The sequence below is a fragment of the Hylobates moloch genome, unplaced genomic scaffold, assembly GCF_009828535.3.
Source record: "Hylobates moloch isolate HMO894 unplaced genomic scaffold, HMol_V3 SCAFFOLD_2, whole genome shotgun sequence".
In the NCBI taxonomy this organism is placed as follows: domain Eukaryota; kingdom Metazoa; phylum Chordata; class Mammalia; order Primates; family Hylobatidae; genus Hylobates; species Hylobates moloch.
In genome coordinates this window covers 83,753,729-83,776,637 of record NW_026652277.1, presented here as the reverse complement: position 1 = coordinate 83,776,637, position 22,909 = coordinate 83,753,729, and the positions used below count along the sequence as shown (strand labels likewise).

Sequence of the window (22,909 nt, the reverse complement as noted above, 5' to 3'; positions counted from 1 at the left end):
AGGGGCTTTTGCATTTAATAAACATTCATTCAGTAAGCATTTACTAAGCACATACATTTGTTCCTGGTTGATTTTTATCTTCTTTAATTTGTCTCTTAGCCATTATGATGACCCAGATATCTTGCCTTGGAGTGTTCAGAATAATAGGGTAGAATCTGTAGGACAAGGTTCACAGACAGCTATTTCTAAACAATGCTTCTTGGAGGTAACAATTTGAAGAATATTGTTATAGGATAATTATAATTATAGGTAAACTTCCTAAATCTGGAAACCTTAGAACGTGTCATATTCTAGAACCATAAAAATAGTGCTGCTTTAAAGCAAAAGCAGAATTAGATAGAGGGAGATGTCCAGAAGAGATGCAAGACCAATGACAGCCTTGGCCAACCCTGTGGGATCTGTGCAATCGGAATGACTCTTTTGCCAACCAGTTGTCCCTAGTTGGGCTGAAATGACCAGGCCTTTGTACTCTCACACTGATCAATCAGTGGATGGGAGATGCCAAGCATGACCTCGGTCTAGGAAGTTTACTGCAGATAAAACAGACCCTAAAGGGTGTGATAGCTGAAATGCTGATATCTGTCAGCCAACAGAATTCTTAGTAACCAAGGCAACATGTTGGGTGATCTTCACAAATGGGTGATCTGGGCTGCATACATCATAGTGTTCACCCTAGGCAGTAAACTGTGACAATTACCTTGATGACAGGATTGCTTATTCAGTGTTCTTTTTCATTTTCTACCTCTGGATCATGAGTAGCCTAATTTAGGATGCTAATATGTGGTGGATTAGGTATGAGTAATTTTCCCCTTACTACTTTCAACTTAGGTGTTAATATTTGGTAACTCTAATAATAAAGTGACTATAACCCTTGGTTTACCCAGGTTAGTCCTGTTTGCCTAGAAATACCCAGTTTAAGCCTGTTGAAAATCAGTTAGCTTAGGAGAAATACCTAATGTAAATGATGAGTTAATGGGTGCAGCACACCAACATGGCACATGTATACATATGTAACAAACCTGCACGTTGTGCACATGTACCCTAGAACTTAAAGTATAAAAAACCCCAAAAAACAACAAAAAAACTATCTTCTCAACTAGTACGGAGACTAGATTAAAAAAAATCAGTTAGCATCTAACACCTGTTAATTATTTTTAGTAACTCCTCACAGTCTCAGAAGTATCCCAGTTTGTATCCCAATACAAGATAAACTGTATTGTCATTCTACTTAGTAATCTTTTAAATTTGCGTGCATATTTATTCTTTAAGCATTTTTCTGACCTGTCTAATGAATAGAATGTTCTGTTTTCCATTTTTTAAGAGGCAGAAATGGTCTTCTGGATTAGCTTTGTATTTTTGCTTTAGTTGACCCTAAAACAAATGTGTTTTATCTTTATCAAATTTTTCATCATCAAGCTTTAAAATATTGTGAAATCACAACATATTCTATCAAGTATACTATGACTGAAATTACTGGATGTTTTATTTATTTCTGTCTCCCACTGTTACAATTGTGTCTATAATGACTTTTATTTCCCTGGTTTATTTTATAGCTTAGTCACAAATATTTATGTTCTTATTTATCTTTCTGCTCAGAGACTCTGGGACCTGAGCTGTTTCCCTGATGGAGTCGATCATTTTCCAGAAGGATATTCCGACCTATTCAAATCTAGGTCCTGAGGAAACACAAGTTGCTTAGAAATAGACAGTTTTAAATCTGCTTTTACAGAAATCCATAATGGAAAGAAGAAAATTTAATTTTATCCCAGATAGGTTTAATAACTTGCAGATCTACTTTGTTCACAGATAAACTCTAAAACTAATTAAAGCTTCTGAAAAATGTCTAGGGACAGAAGAAACTGAGATTCTTAGTGATTCCTTTAATCTACCAGGAGGTAACAGGCTGTCACCTTAAGTCATACTTTTTCGTTTTCTTTTTTTTTTTTTCTCATTTTGTCTCCCAGGCTGGAATGCAGTGGTGTGATCTTGGCTCACTGCAGCCTCTGCCTCCTGGGTTCAAGTGATTCTCCTGCCTCAGCCTCCCAAGTAGCTGGGTTTACAGGCATGCACCACCACACCTGGCAAATTTTTTGTATTTTTAGTAGAGATGGGGTTTCGCCATGTTGGCCAGGCTGGTTTCGAACTTCTGGCCTCAAGTGATCCGCCCACCTCAGCCTCTGAAAGTGCTGGGATTACAGGCCTGAACCATCACACCGGCTTCTTTTTCTTAATTGTTTCTCTGCCCTCTTTTCACTATTTTTCTGGTCTATAGTTGTGGCTGAATGTTAGATAGGGAACAGGGTTCACTGGTGGACTCAATTTTACCCATTTCTAATTGCTTAGCAAGAGGAGTCACCTGCTGATTTTAATATGAAGTTTAGTATTATGTAATGGACAATATCTTTAACAGATGGTGCACTGCCAGTGATGTAGAACTTCTTAATCATGCTCCCTTTACAAAAGAAGAACACTATTAGAAAGCTATGGTATGATTTTATGCTTGATCTTCAACAAGTGAGAAGTTGATAAGTCCAATATACAGTCAGCCATCTGGCATTCCACATATGTTTTCACTGACTTGGGAGATCATGGAGTTATACAAAGCAGGAGTAGCACAATATAAGAAAATGGCATGTTATAGAAATATTTATTTCTTTTATTTTAGTTATCTATACTATTGATCAGCAAAAAGTTTATCAGAAATTTTCATTTTATTCAGCTATCTGAGTTTAGAAAGAAGTAATTCAGATGGTATTTACTTTTTTTTGCCCAATCAAAGCTGCTGGGCATTGAGGAACTGTTTCAGAGTAGGCATAGTTTTTTCCTTCACATGAGGTCAAAGCCACTAACCACTGAATTAAACATTTGCTGAGCTTGGTTTGCAGCACTTTGATTGATATAGATTCCTTCTTGCAACTTCTTTGAGCCTCCGAAACTTACTGTGTCATTATAGACCCCAACTGCCTTTAAAAGATAGGAATTTCAACATCCTACAATTTAGTCATCATTTGGATGAATGACTTAAATTATTATATATTTTAGGAATATTCATTTTTTATACTACCTGAGCTAAACTGTCTGTGTGAAATTATTATCTTATGACATATACACTATTTAATATATTGAATTTGAGAAAGTTGGTTCCATGTATCAAATAGCTGAGTAGAAAGTAGAAAAAGACTTAATCCAGTTGCTGAGAATGGGGCAGAAAAAAAAATGTGATTTCTAAATCCAAAGAAACTAGCTCCCATTATCTAATTTATCCTTTCAAACTAAAAATATGTTAAATACTGTCAGTGTGCCGGGTAAGTAAGTGCTAAGCACTGACACTCCCCCTCCTTGTCCTTGTGGACCTCAGGCTGATCCTCTTTGTTCCCAGCCTGGCTCACTGTCACTCTCTCCAGCATTCCTGTCAGTGTCCACATGGATGGTCTTTTCAATATTCTGGCTTCTCAGCTTCTTATCCTTTTCTTCTCTGGTGATCTTATCCTCCATCTTACATCAGCTTTTCATTCTTACAGCCATACTCTTGTCATTAGCAATAGCAGTGGTCTCTCCATAATCTCAGTTTGAAGCATCCTCAACTCTGATTAGCGCTTTGAATCTGTCTCTAGCTCACTGCTTCTAGTACCTCCATTCCAATAATCTTTTGACCTTATTGAGTCTTAAAAGCCATGGATTTTACCACCTTGTTGCTGTCTTTCATTTCCCTGATTACCTTTCTTTCCTTTATATCCAGTTTGAATTTCATGTCAATATTTGCTTGGCAAAATCTAATTCTAGTTAAATCCATCTCTCTGTGTGAATCCTGAGCTGAATGTCACTGGAGCAAAACATGCCATCATGCAACTGATCTTTAAGTTCAAGGCTGGGAAGTTCCAGGGCACTCATGTTGCCTGCCATCATGCCACATGTTCCAGGTCCATTCGGTCTTCCATTCTCCCGGATGACTATTTCATACTTTTTTTCCCCCTCCTCAAAACAGCTTCCCCCATCCTTATTCTTAGGTAATAATTTAGTTTTGCATTTTACTGAAAGGATAGATGCCACTAATAAGAACTTGGATAAGCTCTTATCACTGCATATATCCATGTACCACCATCAATGCCCATATGCCTTCTTTCCTCCTGCACTCTGAAAGAATGTAAGGGTTCCTATCAACCCCTCCACACTAGATCCCTTGTTCTCTTGTCACCTTTTCAAAGATACAGTTCCAGTTATTATTTCTTCTCTCCATTTTATTAATTTTCTCAAAATAATCTTCTCTTCTCTACTGATCATTCCCATCAGCCTGCAAATATGCTGTTATTTTTTCCATCTTAAAAACCTCTCTTGCCGGGCACAGTGGCTCACGCCTGTAATCCCAGCACTTTGGGAGGCTGAGGTGGGTGGATCACCTGAGGTCAGGAGTTCCAGACAAGCCTGGCCAACATGGTGAAACCCCATCTCTACTAAAATACAAAAATTAGCCGGGCGTAGTCGTGGGCGCCTGTAATCCCAGCTACTTGGGAGGCTGAGGCAGGAGAATCACTTGAACCCAGAAGGTAGAGGGTGCAGTGAGTGGAGATTGTGCCACTGCATTCCAGCCGGGTGACAGAGCGAGACTCCATCTCAAAACCAAAAAAAACCAAAACTCTCTTGACCCCATATTCACCTCTAGTGACTGTTCCCTTTCTCTTCTCTTCTCTCTCTCTTTTTTTCTTTTTTTAAGACAGAATTCACTCTGTTGCCCAGGGTGGAGTGCAGTGGTGCCATCTCAGCTCACTGCAGCCTTGACCTCCTGGGTTCAAGTGATCCTCCCACCTTAGCCTCCTGAGTAGCTGGGACTACAGGCACGTGCCACCACCCCCGGCTGATTTTTTTATTGTATTTTTTGTAGAGATGGGGTTTTGCCATGGGGTCTCGAACTCCTGGGCTCAAGTGATTCTCCAAAAGTGGTGGGATTACAGGTGTGAGCCATAGCACCTGGCTTCTTCTCTCCTTTATAGCAGTGTTTCTCTGCTTCTATTCTCTATTCTCACTTGAAGTCACTGCAATTAAGCTTTTTTTTTTCCTCTTCTCTCTCTCTTACTTTGCAGAAACGGTCATGTTAAGGTCACCAATGATAAAATCCTCAGCCCTCATCTCACTTTTTAATAGCAGTATAGACACAAGTTAATCACTCTTTTCTTGGAAACACTTCCTTTTGGGAGAGCACATTCTCCTCCTGGTTTTCCTCCAAACTCTGGCTTGTTTTCCTTCTCAACTTGGCTGATTATGTCTCACCTGCTTGTCTTGTTAACATTGGAGTATCCAGGCTACAATCTTAGATCTCTTCTTTTCTCTCCATTTAAATTTGCTAGGTAATCTTATCCCATCCCTTGTTATTAAATGCTGTCTTTATGCTGAAGACTTCCAACTTCTATCCAACAGTCTAATTGATAGCTCTACCTGAATATCTGAGGGCAACTCAAAGTAAACATCTTCAAACCTGAGCTGCTGATCTCTCACTGAACATGCTTCTTCACAGTTTTCGCTTTCTCAGTTACTGGGAACTCTGTCCTTCAGGTTACCCAGGCCAAAAGACTTTGAATCATCCTCAGTATTGCTGTGACTCATACTGCACATCCATTTCATCAGCAGATCCTTTTAGCTCTATCTTTAGAATATATCCAGAGTCTCACACCATTTCTCCACCTTCTCTGCTATTATGCGTTGTTATCTCTTACTGGGATTATTGCAGTATCAGATAATCAATCTTGCTGTGTCCACCCTTGCTATTGACAGGCTGTTCACCAAATACGAGTCAGAGGGATCCTGTTGAAATGCAGCTCAGAGAATGGCATGACCTTACTCAAGAACTTCCTGTTTTTCTCACTCACCTGCTCTCTGACTCGCTCTCACAGTCAAAGAGGGTTTACAATGTCCTCCAGGGCCCTGCCTGATCTCTGTCGTCTCCCCATTCCATCCTATAACTCCTTGACTTGATCTCCTACTACTCTTTCTTTTACTCTAGACCAGGCAATCTGGACTCCTTGCCCTTCCTCTGATGTATTAAACATTTTCTTACCCCATGGTTCTTGTACTTGATGGTCGCTCTGCCCAGAATATTTATTCTCTCAGATACATGCATGGTACACATCCTCATTTATTTAAACCCTTTGCTTAACTGTCACCTCTCAGTGGGGTCTTCCCAATGTCCTTAAAAATCATAGTAGTTTCCCTCCCTCCGTCACCTACTCCCCTGGTTCATCATCTAACAAACTAAATATTTCCTTCGTTTATTTTGTTTTTATTGCATTTCTTGTGACTAGACTGTAAGCTTCATGAGGATGTGAATGTTTTCGTTTTGTTTGCTGCTGTTAGGAAAGTGTCTGTATAATATTAAGTACTTTAAAAGCATTTGTTGAATAAATGTATGAATTATTGTAGTCTTTTAAGTGTTATAATTTTTCTATTACACATAAGAAATGGAGCCTTAGAGTGTTTAGTAATCTGTGGAGATAACACTTAAACCCAGGTCTGTCTTGCCTCATAGCACAGTCACTTCGTGTATTTTTTCATCTATCAGGACACTTACAGGGTAGTACAGGAACTTTACATTGGATGAATTGCATTATAAGATAGAGGAAGTCATCAATATTGTGTGTCTTATTTGTGCTCTTCTCCTCAATCAGTATCTGGGAGAAAATAGAAACCGATTTTTGACAGTTCATGTTGAAGCACTTTTTGCTACATCACAGAAACTTGTCAGAGAGACTTGTTAAACTGTTTCCTCAAACCAAACATGTTTGGGGTAAGAGAGTTCTGAGAAACTCATTTTTTTCTGCTTTCTATTGGCAACAAGGCTATATTTCTTACCGAGATGAAAAATATCTAAATCCCATGAACTAGCAAGGAATCAATAAGAATGCTGCTAGTTTGGTTAAGGTGGTTCAGGTATTCCAGGGCTGTTAATTCCATGGGAGACAGCTGGAATTTACGTTTATTTTCTACCACTGAGTTGTTGGTTCAATGGAATCATAGATTTTCAAAGATTATCAAGCTACTCACAGTCAAATAGGGAATTGATGAGGAATAGAGGTCACAGTTTCAGAAGATAGTCACAGATCATGATGAGTATGAATCATGCTTTCAGTTTTTGCAGCTGCTTATAGCCTGGCAAACTACAGGATGTGTCTGGTCGGCATTTCCCAACACCTGCCCCATGTTTCGTTCGTGTTCAAAGGAAATGATTGAGCTAAAAGTGAATTCTGTATATGAAAAAGAACTGGTATCCTTGGATTATGGAAGTGAAATATGAATACCAGGTTTCTCCCAAAACATTTGGTTACATGGCCAGACTGTGGCTATTGTCTTTGTCCACCCAGAATCCTGAAATTATAATTTCTAATGAAATTCTGGCATGAGCTCAGAGGTGGTGAAACGTCAAGTGAGAATTGAATTATATGCTAATAAAATTTTACCTAGTGGTTTGAATGGATTGTCTAAAGGGTTTATCAAACTTCTGTAATTTGAAGAGTCTCAAACTCCAAAATCTGCCTCCTTGTTGGTGGGCACAGCTCTTTTAACTGGCAGAGATTATTTGCTGCTGGGCTTTTGGAGTGTCCTGCAGGCACAGGTGTTGGCAAGGATTTGATCAGTTTATGCACAGATTTTGGGGCTCCTGCATGCTGTGCCCTTCTTTTAGGGATTTAGTCTTTCAATTTTCAACCACTGGTAGCCCCAGACTATTTTCTGACACCTCAGATCAACCAGACTGAGTCTATTTGTTTGAATTTTAGCTGTCCCAACTCATAGACTGGGGAGTCCTTTTGCAGGACAAGCCTTATGAACGTCATGGTCGCTTAATTTCTTTCAAGAGTCAAGACTCCAGTTTATGCCTACTTTTGGCCCTTCAATGCCTTTAAATAGTTGTTTATTTTATTTTGCCCAGAGTTTATAATCATTAAATGTGGAAAGGACAATCTGAAAAAGGCAACTCTGACATTACATTCAGAACCTCAGTAAGATATTTTGTATAGTTTTTTTCATTATTATTCAATTTAAAATACCACTTTCTAATTTTCATTATAGTTTCTTCTTTGAGCTGTGAGTTATTTAGCTATATATTAAAAAAAATTTCTAGCCAGGCCCGGTAGCTCACGCCTGTAATCCCAGTCCTGTGGGAAGCCGAGGCAGGTGGATCACCTGAGGTCAGGAGTTCGAGACCAGCCTGGCCAACATGGTGAAACCCCATCTCTCCTAAAAATACAAAAATTATCTGGGCGTAGTGGTGGGCGCCTATAATCCCAGCTACTCGGGTGGCTGAGGCAGGAGAGTGGCTTGAACTCAGGAGTCAGAGGTTGCAGTGAGCTGAGATTGCGCCGTTGCACTCTAGCCTGGGTGACAAGAGCAAAACTCCATCTCAAAAAAAAAAAAAAATAATTCTAACGTAAGAATTTTTGAATGATCTTTTTATTGATTTCTAACTTAATTACACTATGGTCAGAGAATATATGTAATTTTAATCTTTTAAAATTTGTTGAGATTGGATTTGTAGTCCAGTATATGGTCAATTGATGTCAGTGTTTTCTGTTTACTTGAAAAGGATTTGTATTCTTTGCTCTTGGGTGCAGTGTCCTTTGTATGTCAGTTAGGCCATGTTTGTTGAACATGTTTAAATCATCTCTATTTTTTACACTCCCTCCTTTTTTTTTGGTATGCCTTTTTTGTCAGTTATTAAGACTAGTACATTAAAAAATCATCTCCCACTATGTGGTGAATTTGTCCATTTAGTTGTGTTGCTTTTTTCCATTTGTTTGGAGCCCATTGTTAGATAAGTATAGATTTAGAATTATTTATTTCTTGTGAATTGAACCCTTTAACACTATGCATTTTCCCTCTTTATCTCTGGTATGTTTTTTTCCTGAAAGTCTACTTTGCCTGCTATTAATATAGTGGCATCAACTTTCTTTTGGTTAGGTTTTTTATTGTCTATTTTATCCTTTTTTTTTTTTTTAACTTTCTCTGTCTTTAGAGTTTGTGTTTCCTTTCAAATAGTTGGGTTTTCCTTTCTTTTATACTAGTGTGACAGTTTTTATTTTCATTGAAACATTAGATTACTTACAATTAATACAATTATTAATTGGATTTAAATAATTCACCTTACTATTTTTTTTTTTTTTAATAGAGACAGGGTTTCACTATGTTGGCCAGGTTGGTGTTGAACTCCTGGTCTCAAGTAATCCTCTTGCCTTGGCCCCACAAAGTGCTAGGATTACAGGTGTGAGCCACTGTGGCTAGCCATACTCTTTATTTTCTGTTTCCTCTACCTGTTCTATACTTCTCCATCCCATTATTAGTTTACTGAATTTTTAAATGTATTATGCATGACATTACTCTCATTTGCCACATTACCTTTTTTTTCTTTTCTATTTTAAGGAAAAGATAGAGTTTTTAATACCCCATTGTGTGAACAAGGAATCGTTGGATTTGGAATTGGAATTGCGGTCACTGGAGCTACTGCCATTGCGGAAATTCAGTTTGCAGATTATATTTTTCCTGCATTTGATCAGGTAAGTGAAGGAATATTTCTAAGGTTGTTCAGTCATTGAAATATTAAAGTATTGCCGCTACCCTTCCACCCACCCTTACCTGCATTCTAAACATTTTATTATCCTTTTACTAATGTATTACAATTAGAATTTTGTTATGAGCATATATTTAAAGATCTAATAGAATAGTTTAAGCAAATAGATTGGGGTTGGGTGAAGTGGCTCACATCTGCAATCCCAGCACTTTGGGAGGCCAGGGTGGGAGGATCACTTGAGGCCAAGAGTTCAACACCATCCTGGGCAACATAATGATAATGAGAACCCGTATCTACAAAAACTACAAAAATTAGCCCAGTGTGGTGGCACATACCTGTCATCCCAGTTACTCTGGAGGCTGAGGCGGGAGGATAACTTAAACCAGGAGTCCGAGGCTACATTGAACTGTGATCGTGGCACTGCACTCCCTGGGTGACAGAACGAGACCCTTTCTCAAAAAGAAAGAAAGAGAGAAAGAAAGAAAGAGAGCGAGAGGGGAGAGGGAAGAAGGGAGCGGGGAGAGAGGAGAGAAGAGAGAAATGGAAAGACAAGACCCTGTCTCAAAAAGAAAAGGAAGGAAGGAGGGAGGGAGGGAGGGAAGGAAGAAAAGGAAGGAAGGAAAGGAGGGAGGGAGGGAGGGAGGGACGAGATCCTGTTTCAAGAAAGAAAGGAAAGGAGGGAGGGAAAAGCTCATTGTGCTATGGGAAAGGAAGGCAGGAAGGAAAGGAGGGAGGGAAGAAGGAAGGAAGGAAGGGAAAGACTCATTGTGCCATGGGAAAGGAAGCAGGAAAGGAAGGAAGGAAGGAGGGAGGGAAGGAGAGAAGGAAGGAAAGGAGGGAGGGAGGGACGAGACCCTGTCTTAAGAAAGAAAGGAAGGGAGGGAAAGACTGTGCTATGGGAAAGAAAGGCAGGCAGGAAGGAAGGAAGAGGGGGAGGGAGGCAGGGAGGGAGGGAAAGACTCATTGTGCCATGGGAAGGGAAGGAAAGAAGGGAGGGAGGGAGGGAGGGAGGGAGGAAGAAAGGAAGGAGATTGGAAGGGAAGGACTCATTGTGCCATGCCCTGTCTTTCTGCCCCTCAGATTGTTAATGAAGCTGCCAAGTATCGCTATCGCTCTGGGGATCTTTTTAACTGTGGAAGCCTCACTATCCGGTCCCCTTGGGGCTGTGTTGGCCATGGGGCTCTCTATCATTCTCAGAGTCCTGAAGCATTTTTTGCCCATTGCCCAGGAATCAAGGTATGTTCATTTATGTACTTTATTTGATTTCTATTTGATGTGTCCATTTTGGTTCATTCTATTAATATCTATGCTTATCTAGAGGAAAGAAAACAAACAGGATTCTTGGAATTTATGTGAACTTAACTGTATTTAAGAAAGGGAGGTTAGCAGTTCTTTTAAGTATGCTATCCAATGCCCAGTTTTACAGAAAGTTCTTTTTGAAGGAGGACTGGTTTTATAAACTCTGGCATTGATTAATTTTATAGACTTCAAAGAGTAAGACCAAGAACATAGTTGGTTTACCTCCTCTCTCTTTCAAAGCTTTATATTTCTTTCTAACTTAAGTCTTTCTCACTTAACTGATGATGGGGTGATTTTAATAAATCTTCTGTTTAGTCTCTATTTACTTCAAAGTCACAGGGATAAGACTTTTGCTTTTAATCTATTTCTTACTTGTTAAAAAGACTGAGAGAAGACTGTTACCTAGTTTTTTTTTTTTCTGTTTAAAGTTAGTTAATACTTGCTCAACCAATTAATTTTGAAGCATCTCCTTTTTATAGCCTGTCTTTCACAAAAGCTTAGGTCTTTTGATGGTAAAAATATTTTGAGTATTTTATGTCTTCATTTTTTGTATTATCTTTTCTGTTTCTGTTTACTGAATAAGCTTTTCAGGAGATCATTGTAGAAACCCATAGATGTGTGAATCCAGAGATGTATATTTGTTTTTTGACCACATGAATTGATTATGAGCATGTGTTTATGTTTTATTCTTTTTTTCTTATTTGTTTTTTGTGCCAGATCAAAGTTATAAGCTTATCTTAGTTGAGTAGATGTTGCCTGATTTTTGAATGTGAGCTAGAAGTTGTAGACTGGGAAAGAAGCCATGTGCGAGGCAAGTTATTTTTGTGCTTGAGCTAAACATTAATTCACACTTAATATTTATAACATTATATTGTTTTTAAGAACAGATCTTTTCTGTCTGTCCCCTATCTTCTCTTTTCCTCCTTCATTTTCTTTCTTCCTCTTCCTTTTTCCTTTTTTTTCAGCTGAAATGAAAATATACTTAAAGTACAAAAGGCTAATATGAAGAAAGCAGATGAAGGGAAATTAAAAAGTAGGAACATAAGATAAAGACATTGTGTGATATGGTTATTAATGTGTTCAGAGGCCCAGAACAGAAAATAAAATTTTTTATATAGAAAATAAAATAGTGACATTTTTGCTGCTTTTATTTTTAAAATAAAACCCTTCAATAAAAATGGCATAAAAATGGCTTTGAAAGCCAAATATAGTTTGCCTCAGGGAATCTTGAGTCTTTGTGATAAGTTCAGGTTTATTTTAATAACTCTTCCTATATAATATTTGTCTTTAAACAAGTATTTTATAGTCATTTAATATTAGACAAAGTTTGTGATTTAAGGCAACATGTGATAGAAGTTAAGAGCTTGAGCTTTGGTATCGGTGGGAATCGGGTGAGACTCTTTGATCACGCAAGTCGTGTGACCTTAGTCAAGCACTTGTTCTCTCTCTAAACCTCAGTGTCTATTTCTAAAATGAGGAAAATTATAATAGATACCTAGTGGGGTTGCTATGAACAGATGAATTAATTCACAGAGTGCTTGGCCGAGTTTACACATGTACTTCCTACTGTCATTATCATCTTCCTCATCATCACCGTCATTCTCGAGAAGGTCCTGGAGCCCTTTCCTGTAAGTGGAAGTGTGGACTATCAACACTTTTCTTTTTGCTTTGCTATAACTGGACACTATGGTGCCTGGATCATAAAACTCAGTGGACTCATTTTTCACTTATGAAATGAAGACCATATTTTTTTTCATGGGAAAGGAGATTTTGACATGTTAAAACTGGAGAAGAGAGTTGCATGTACTTTGAAAGTAGAAACAGATTATTAGTAGAAGAGATTTCTTCATAGATAAACACAGGTAGATATTAACAATATTACAGTTTTTTGCTTTGATGAATGATCTTTGCATATTCTTTTTTTTTTATATAAGCAAGTTTAGCTTCTTAAGAGTAGTATCTTAGTTAGTAGAACATGGTAGACATCTGATAAATATCTGTTGAATAAGAGGCATTTTTATTTTTATATAATATGTAAACTTAATAAGTGATAATTAGGCTTAAAATAAATAGCCAAGATCTATTTTTAATTAGTAACAATTGGTTATTTAAATATCAGCCCTTCTTAGAAGTGAGTTTACTGGGATATATTTTTACTAAAATTGTCTTAAAAAAATCTGTTTTTGCAGGTGGTTATACCCAGAAGCCCTTTCCAGGCCAAAGGACTTCTTTTGTCATGCATAGAGGATAAAAATCCTTGTATATTTTTTGAACCTAAAATACTTTACAGGGCAGCAGGTAAAGGTTTTCTTTATTTTATATTTGTGAATATCTTTATATACTTTGTTTTTTTATAGCTCTAAAAGTTCTATCTTTTTTTTCCATATGGTTGATTTATATTTTTCTTGTAGAAAGAATCTTGATTTCTTTTTTGGCATTTAGTTTGTCCTCAGGTGTAAATTTTATGTTTGGGAAAAATTCATCTAGCCATTTTATATTTTGACTATGGAAACAAAGAGGAAATGTGAAGTGGTAGCAACAATAAAGGGACTATGTTTAACCACATAGTAGGTGCTTAGTAAATATGGATTGAACAGAAAAGTAAATGAGCTCATTTTACTAAATAGTATATGTTTCCTTTTAACTAAAGTGACCATAAAGGTCTTCCTTCATTTAAATCGGGATACTTTTGACTGTGAAGGAAGTGCTGTTAACAATGATGCTGTGCCATCAGGTCTATGCTGGGATGACTGTGTAAAGCAAACGGAGATGTTTGGTCATCCTCTTTTTAGCTCAAAATCCTAATTTTATAAACATACATCTGTGACTGCTAATTTCTTCAGTGTAATGGAAATTTTAAATAGCAAACTATTTTTTCTGTCTAAAGCATTTTAATCACTCCTGGAAGCTTCTTCCTCACTCTTCACAATGGATCCATTCTCCCTACACCAAAATCAGCCACTTTCTGATTGCCATCAGATTAGGTGTACATGTGTTTGGGCTTCATATAAATCCATGCACACTGCATATGTTCTTTTGTGTTTGCTTTCTTTTACTCAACCTAATGCTTTTGAGATTCATTCATGTTGTTGCTTGTATCAGTAGTTTATTCACTTTTCTTTGCTGAGTAGTAGTCCATTGTATGAATATCTATTGTTCATTTCTATTACAATAATATTACAATTCTGTACAATATTAGAACATTTCTACTTAGTAAGGAACATGGTCATTATATTGGATGAATATTCAGTGTTCATTTCTATTACAATAATTTCTTACAACTATACAATATTAGAACATTACTACTAAATAATGAACATTGTCATTACATCATATGAATATTTATTGTTCATTGATAGTATTATTACTAAGTAATAATAATTTTTCTTGTTATTCCTATTTTTCTAAGTATTCTAGTTACTAAGGAAAGTAGCTTGCCCCTCTTCATCAAGCTAATTTTTTTTGAATAGCATTAGCATATTACAACTATGTTTCTGGAGCCAGCCTGCCAATAAATGCTTCTTGGCTGTGGGGAAAAGAACACCCAAAAATCTGAGGCATGTACAATATTGTTTAATAAGTAGCATTTCATTGTATGAATAGATCACAATTAATTTATGGCCCATGCAACTGGGCTTCTGTTTCAATGTATCCATTCCTCCGCGATGAGTTTTTCAAAGTGGATGTGTCATTTTACACTTTCATTGGAGATTTTTCAGAGTTCCTATTGCTTTTAAGTTTAAAAACAGATTTTAAATTGACTCTAGATTTATATGGACTCTATTATGGTCTGTATCCCATTATGTAATAAAAATGAATGGAAGAATTTAAAATTTTGAAGTGAATAGGAAAATATCAATGATATACTGTGAATAGCTTTTTGATGAAAAGGATTTCTAATAACTTTGGATATCCTGTGGCTATTATAGTTGTAATGCCAGCCAGCTGTTTTAGCCAATCAGTAAAGAAATTTTGCAGTATTTAATAAATGGCGACTGAGTAAAAAACATTTGAAAAAGTAATATTTACTTCGCTGCAAATTTTGAAACCAGAATTGGTCAGGCAAATAAATTTACAGGATTCTAGCTAAGAGAATGCATTTGAAAAATTTGTCCTAGGCTTGGCCCTGGCAGAGATTATGAAAGACCCTGATGAGGTTCAGCGTTCAAAAGGTTTCCAGAAATTTCCCCATGCTTGATCATGTATCATTTCAAGGATTCTAACTCTGAATCTCTTCTTGACTCCCAGTGGCTCAGTAGAGGTCACAGTGATATTGGCTCTTTCATAGCTAGAAAGCTTCTCTGCAGAAGAAATTAGGATAGGAAAAAAGGGCTAACCACCAAAGTCTTCATATTAGTCTTCTCTAGGTGGTTGTCTAAGTTGTTCTCTGGGCCAGCTGAATAATCATCACTGCTAGCTTATTAGAAATGAAAATTGTCAGTTTTTATCCAAGACTTGCGGCATTAGAACCTCTGGGAGCAGAGCCCAGCTCTCTTTGTGTTAGTAGCCCTATAGGTTATTCCGATCCATGCTCAAGTTTGCGAAACATTGCCTGAGGTCAGTTCTGAAACAATAACTGATGTTGCCTATGTCCATTTATCTTATTTTATTCTTGGTTCTTATATAGAGAGGATGTTTTTGACCTATGGTTTTCTTAGACTTGACCTCTGGTTCAATATCACTAAGACCATATTTTGGTTTCTACTTTTCCTTTTTTTTTTTGGATCTTCTGACCCTGATTCTGTAATTTAGCCCACCCCTTTTAGCCCTGTGTCTCAGATGTACTCAGCTGCACTGGTGGTGTAAACTCCAAATGTACAGTTGTTTGGAATGATATAAAAGGAATGGTGCATTGTGATTCAGCATTTGATTGAGGAGGCCTCTGGAAGACATTCTGTATTGAAGGAATCAAAGAGACAGTTAAAAGAAAGTGCTTTACATTCATTTCAAAGACCAGAGCAGCCTGATAATTTCTAAGTGGTAGTATACTTGCAGTATCCATAAGTAAAAATTTAATAGATTAATTTTTTTCCCCTACATCCCTTCTTTTTAAATTTCATATGTATATTTGGGAATAGTTAAAATTGAGTGGATGAAAAACACAAAATTTTACATTTAAAGTTTTTTAAAAGAGTTCATATTGGGACTCACAATGGTTCATGGATGGACTAATAAATATGGATGTAGAATTATAAATACTGGCTGACATTTATATAAAAATAATTGGGAGTTAATTGGGAGCTATGTTTTTACATAATGGTCCATTAGGTTAATTATGCAGTACGATCGTCCCTCAGTATACTCAGGGGATTTGTTCCAGCCCCTCTACCCCAATACCAAAATCCAGAGCATACTCAAGTCCCATGGCTGGCCTGTGGAACGTGCATGTACAAAAAGTTGGCCCTCCATATATGTGCGTTTCATAGGCCATGAATAGTATATTTTCCACCCACATTTAGTTGAAAAAAATTTGCGTATAAGTGGACCCCTCCAGTTCAAACTGTGTTGTTCAAAGATCAACTGTAATCTTAACCAAATGGAACATAGTCAAGTATAAGTAAGGATACATAAAGAGGTAAGTGAATGCCAAAGCTGGGCTTTTTCCCTAAAGTTATGTTCCAGGTCCTGGACACATTGATCTTCTGCTTTGATGATTCTATAGGGCACTGAGGATGGGAGATAAAGTACAGAGCTCACTTTAGATAGAGACTTTGCTAGGAGCCCTTGATTAAAGCCTGCGGGACCACATCTGCAGTGTGAGGTGCAAACTTTGGAATAGTCTAAGGTAATATTTACAAAATCTATGCATTTAAGACCTCGTATTTTATTTATGGAATGGTATCTTAAACACATAAATACATTTATGAATTATATAACTCCATAAAGTTAGATATGTTAGTTATGCTAATATAAGGCCTTAAGTAATATGGAAATTTATTTTTCTCTAATATAAACGTCTAAGTTGGCAGTCCAGGGCTAGTGTGATAGTTCCTCAGTCATCAAGGTACCGGGCCTCTTCTCTCTGGTTGCTGTGCTGTCTTCAACATGTAGTTTTCAGTTCCTCATCCTAGGTAGCTGCCCCAGCTCCCAATATCACATATGTATTTCAGCTACCAGGAAGGGAGGAGGAGGAAAGGAAAAGGTATTCTCCTTCTCTTTAAGGAATAACATGAAGATTGCACGCATTAAATTTCACTTCCTACGGGTCACATCTAATCATATGGCCATGACCACACCTAACCACAGAAGAGGCTGAGAAAGCTAGACTTTGGCTTAAGTGCCTAACTAAAAATTTTATTATTACACAATGACAGGAAATGGATATTGAGGGACAACTACCAGTCTCTACCATAATTACTTGCATGGTTTCTAAAAGAAGCTATAAATTTTAAGGAGGGAAGAGATCTGTTTGAAATAATTCGGCTGTTTACCCTTTGACTCATAGTCCACTTCTAGGAATCCATTTTGGAGATACATTGTCAAAAATTTGTAGAAAATGTTACTGGTCATTGCAGTGCCCTTTAAATGAACAAGAACTGGAAACAACACATTTGCCCATCACTAGAGGATTTTAGGTTAGTTGAATAAGCTAAGCTCCATCCATCTGATGGGTTACACTGCACTGTTTAAAAGAAGGAGACAGATCTCTTTATATTGTGGTAACAGTCAGGGTTTGATTGGAGACCAAAACTAGAAGAAGCAAAACTGAAAGATATAATAAATATATTCTAAGCATCTGACCATTTGCAGCTGTAAAAACTGGTTAAACAGTCTAAGAAAGATTGTTGCTTCTGTGTTTGATGCTATAACCTGAAGTCCACGGGGAAGACTGTGAGGAAGGGAAGATGGAAATAAAGTAGGGGGGAACAAGAACAAAATAGAACTTGTTACAGTGGATTGGAACTTAGGCCCATCTCTCACCACCTCCAAGACTTAGTGTAGGAAAAACGCTGGCTGCTAGGAGACCAGGCAGGCGACTGTTTGAATAGCCTGTTTATGTGATGTCATGGAGAAGGCCTGGATTAGCAGAAGGAAATGGGTTAGAAATTTTTTTAGATTATATGAAATATTTGGTGTCTAAATGAATTTAAGGAGGGGAAAGGAGAAGGAGGTGTTAAGAATTAGTGTAGAGTAAGATTTTCTTTTCTGGTATTAATGGAGGAATAGTAGATTAGATACCCTGATATAAATGGTGTGTGATTGTGTGTGTGCTGATTTTAAATACATACTGAGCTGGCATGAAAATTAGAACTCTGCAGAGTTCAAAAGCAAAGTGGAGCTCAGAATTCTGGGAGGTAAGTGAATGCCAAAGCTGGCTTTTTCCTTACAGTCATCTTCCAGGTCCTGGACACATTTAACTTTTCTTTGATGATTCCATGGGGGCACTGAGGACAGGAGATAAAGTATAGAGCTCACTTTAGGTAGAGACTTTGCTAGGAGCCCTTGGTTAAAGCCTGTGGGACCCATCCACAGTGTGAGGTGCAAAGGTGGCAGGATGGAAACTTACCTGTCTTTCTCTGTCCTCTTGGAGAAGAAAAAAAAAATCTCTTCTGAGAGTTTTTATCACAAGATGAACCTTATACAGGATTACAATTTGAATATGTGCTAGTAGTGCGGTCTGAAAGCACTGAAGCAGATAATGAAGAGTGATTCTGTGTAGATGGTGTCCATGAAAACTGTTGGAAGGAAACAAAATCCTCTCTGGAGTCACTTCAACTTAGGTGAGCAACAATCCAAATACTCCCACGGATAAAGCTCCAAGTAAAAGATAGAATCCCTTTGAGCAGAAACAAGAAAAGGCAGCTATAAACCCATGTAGACTTTAGATATTAAAACTATTTTATAAGAAATGCAAAATGTAGGCCACGCGTGGTAGCTCATGCCTGTGATCCTAGCACTTAGGGAGGCTGAGGTGGGAGGATCGCTTGAGCCCAGGAGTTTGAGACCAGCCTGGGCAATATGGTAAAACCCTGTCTCTACACAAAAAATGCAAAATGTAGCCAGGTGTCATGGCATGTGCCTGTGGTCCTAGCTACTTGGGAAGCTGAGGTGGGAGGATTATCTGCGCCTGGGGAGGCTGAGGCTGCAGTGAGCCATGGTGGCACCACTGCATTCCAGCCTGGTTGACAGTGAGACCTTGTCTCAAAAAAAAAAAAAAAAAAAAAAAAGCAAAACATGGGTTTCATATTAAAAAAAAGGTGACACTTGAGAATACAAGAAGGTGACAGGTAAAGTTGAAGAAAAACAACAGAAGGTTTAAAAAGAAAAATATAATAAAAATCTCCGATGGTTTAAGCCCAGAAATTTATAAACAGATGATGGGAGAATTGATAAACTGGAAGATAAAACCAAAGCAATAAACAGAATATAATCTAGAGAGATAAAGAGAAAGGAAAGAGAGGTTGAATGTAGAGGGATACTGAGAAGGTCTAAATACATCTAAGGAAACAAACATGAGTGTATTTCCTAATAATATTCATCAGCAAAATTTTGCTGACAAAAAAGTGATTCCCTGGCATATTTTTGCCATTTTGCCTCATCAGAACTAAACCAGTGCAGTAGGAAATATTTCAGGGAAGCATCAACTACTTCCTGCTTTTCCCTCCTGTAGTACTATCAAGGTAGAGATGTTATTTTCTCAAGTCTGTAGCAGTAGTCCATATATAATCTCTAAAATAAAGTAGGTAAACGATACTAGGTAAAAGGTTCCTTAGGAAGCTAAAGGTAGGTATCAACAAGTTAACTTGTCAACTTTAAAAATAATTTACCTGTAGTGTATAATTTTAATCTGTATCCATATCATTTATATTACTAAATCCTGTTTAAGAGTGATTCACTTACAGAGGTAAATGCAAGGCTTTTGCTTATGGTTGCAGTGCAGAGCTCTCACTCACTGGTTAACCTGGGCACCTCTGGGTTTCTTCTTTTCCTTGTAGAACATACTCTTTCCATGCTTGCTGCCCTTATCTTACCCAGTGTGGTTCTGAAGGGTCTAACAGTCATCTCATCTGACCTCCATGATCTCAGGACATGGCCATGTGCCTCAATCTCAGCCATTCTGATTTCTTTTCTGATATTTTCTATGTGGAGTCAGAGTTTAACTTTCTATGGGTGGTTTGCCTGGGATGATGGGAGACTGGGGCTTCAAATTACTCTTACTTCTTTAATCTTCCTTTGATTAGTAAGCTTCTTTCACATCTCTCCATTTAATCTCATTTTAAGTTTAACGTACTTTGAGTTTCAGTCTCCTGTAGATTTTACTAATATAATAGGTAATTTTGATGAATACATAATCTTGGCTAGAGAAGAGGTGCCTCTTTTAAGATGAAAATATCCTTCATTAATAGCACAATAAACTGCAGCTGTCATGATTTAACATAGATACTTCTTTTGTCTTACTACGTGAAGTAGGAACCCCCTCTATTTACTCATAATCATATTTCATAAGGTTGCTGAGAGGATTTAAGTGAGATTATCCATGTGTGTACCTGCCTACTCTTTAAGTGCCATTAGAACACTTATGTGCTAGACACTGGGCTGTCTTGTGTAGACATGGGGACTATGTCATGTAATCCTCACAACCAGCATATCAGGTAAATTCTGTCATTATCACCATTTTATAGATGAGGAACCTAAGGATTGGGGAAATGAGACAACTTGCCCAAAGTCACACAACCAGGATTGGGCATATTTGGCACAGATAGTGACTTTAAGAAACTTGCTCAAGCTCACAGAAATAATGAGCGATGGATTTAAGTTTTAAACCAACACATTTTGATACCAGAGGCTGCCGTCTTTCTAATACTACCCTATTTTGCATCCCACCTAATTATTATTGAATGGAGGACATAAATGAAATACAACTTCCTCCAGTGTCCTAGTTTCTTGTCAGGAAATAGCTGTCTAGTTTTTGAAAGTTTCCCACATAGTTAGAATGATCTTATTTTTTATTTTTTCGAGACAGGGTCTCCCTCTGTTGCCCAGGATGGAGTGCAGTGGTGTGATTACAGCTCATGGCATCCTCAACCTCCTGGGCTCAGGTGATTCTCCCACCTCAGCCTTTGAAGCAGCTGGGACCATGGGCATGTGCCACCATGCCTTGCGAATTTTCGTATTTCTCAATTTTTTTTGAGTTTTTGAGGAACTCAATTTTTGAGTTTCTCCATGTTGCCCAGGCTGATAAAATGATCTACTTTTTAACTGAATGGAAATATATACAATTGGCGCTTTTTATCTGTGGGTTCCAGAGCTGTAAGTTTAACCAACCATAGGTTGAAAATATTTGAAAAAATAATTACACTGAACATATACAGGCCTTTTTTCTTGTCATTATTCTCTAAACAATACAGTATAGCAGCCATTTACATAGAATTTACATTGTATTAGGCATTATAAGTAATCTAGATATGATTTTAAGGATAAGGGAGGTTGTGCATAGGTTCTATGCAAATCCTATGCCATTTAGATCAGGGATCTGAGCATCTACGGATTTTTGTATCTTCAGGGAGTCCTGAACCAAACCCCCATGCATACCATGGGATAACTGCACTATTCATAGTCATGCATTAAGGTAGTACATCCCTATGTAGTAAATAGTCCAAGGTTTGAATATATATATTGCATTAATTTCTCCATTGGCATAGGATTAATTTGCTTCTTTGAAAGTTATAAAAACTACATGTCACAGTCTGGTCTGGTTACAGGTAGGGGGTTTGGGAACCTTTGCACCTTGTAATCATTAGTCATTAAGGGACCTAGTCATATGTGCCCAGATAGAGGCAAAGGCAGCTGGGAAATGTAGTCTTCCTGCATTTGGGCGAGAAGAGATGAGGTCGTTTGGCCCCTGTGCAGCATTGCGCCAGTCACAGCTCCTGTTGATCTCTCTGACTCCATCATTTCTGGGCCTGATCTCTCTGACTCCATCATTTCTGGGCCTGTGCTCATAAACTGCTCTCTGTGCAAACCTCTGGGCTGTGGTGACTCTCCCACATATCCAGCCTTTAGAAATAATTTCTTTCAATTCAGCCATAACTTTATAAATTGTACAGATGAAAATGAAAATGTCATATATTCTTTATGCAGCAATTTTCTTGAATTTTATTTCTCCTTATTTTGAATATGCAATCAATATATATAAAACTTTAGGTTTCCTGAACACAGAAGGAGAAAGTAACCTAATAATATTTTTGATTTCCTGATTATTTATTGTAATTATGACATTTGAGTGCAATGAATCTTTTTAGAAATGGAAGAAGGATGTTTAGAAAAGGTAGGTAAGGCAGAACAATCTGGCTGGTGTAAAAATGTAGAAAAGAGTGATGATTCAAAAAGAGAGTGAGTCAGTGTGACATCATCACATATAGGCATCTTGTGAAGAAGATATTCTTTAATGTCTTGGTTTTATTTAATTGAATGACACATGACATCAGTGATATTGAATTAAATATGATTTTCATCTGTGATTCTTCTAGTGGGAAATCAAGACAGACTAAAAGACTAAAATCCTTGTATTGTTTGTCTTGTTTCTAGGATTTCTGGATAATCCAAAAATAGGTAAAAATAGGCCATAATGATATTGAGGAACTTTTTTAGCAGATGTACTAACTGTATATGAATTCATATATTTTGAAGAGACAAACATTATTTAAAGTAGCTTTTTAATGGTAGAAGACTTAAAATATTTTTGACAAGTATCAGTGTACCTAAAGAGAGAAATTAATATCTTGTATTTTACATTAAGCAGATTAATTTGTGCCGGTTAGTGTATTTAATACTAGGTACACTCACAAGAGTAAGTTGGATCCATTAGTGGGAGAAATTGAATTCATTTGTTAGATTTTTAAATTAGTTTCTAAATTCAAATAATGCTTATACATAATTTATTTATTTACTTATTTTTTTTTATTATACTTTAGGTTTTAGGGTACATGTGCATAATGTGCAGGATTGTTACATATGTATCCATGTGCCATGTTGTTTTGCTGCACCCATTAACTCATCATTTAGCATTAGGTATATCTCCTAATGCTGTCCCTCCCCCCTCCCCCCACCCCACAACAG

At 37.3% G+C, this 22,909-nt stretch overlaps 1 protein-coding gene across 3 annotated transcripts in view; it reads left to right on the top strand.

The window, feature by feature from the left end:
• Positions 1–22,909, top strand: part of BCKDHB (branched chain keto acid dehydrogenase E1 subunit beta) — a 245,549-nt gene that overhangs the window by 44,889 nt on the left and 177,751 nt on the right. For all 3 annotated transcript variants that reach the window (XM_032152583.2, XM_032152578.2, XM_058434947.1), the window contains exons 4-6: positions 9,403–9,536; positions 10,631–10,786; positions 13,039–13,147. In XM_032152583.2, the coding sequence (XP_032008474.1) occupies positions 9,403–9,536; positions 10,631–10,786; positions 13,039–13,147 (399 nt within the window). The remainder of the gene's footprint in view (positions 1–9,402; positions 9,537–10,630; positions 10,787–13,038; positions 13,148–22,909) is intronic.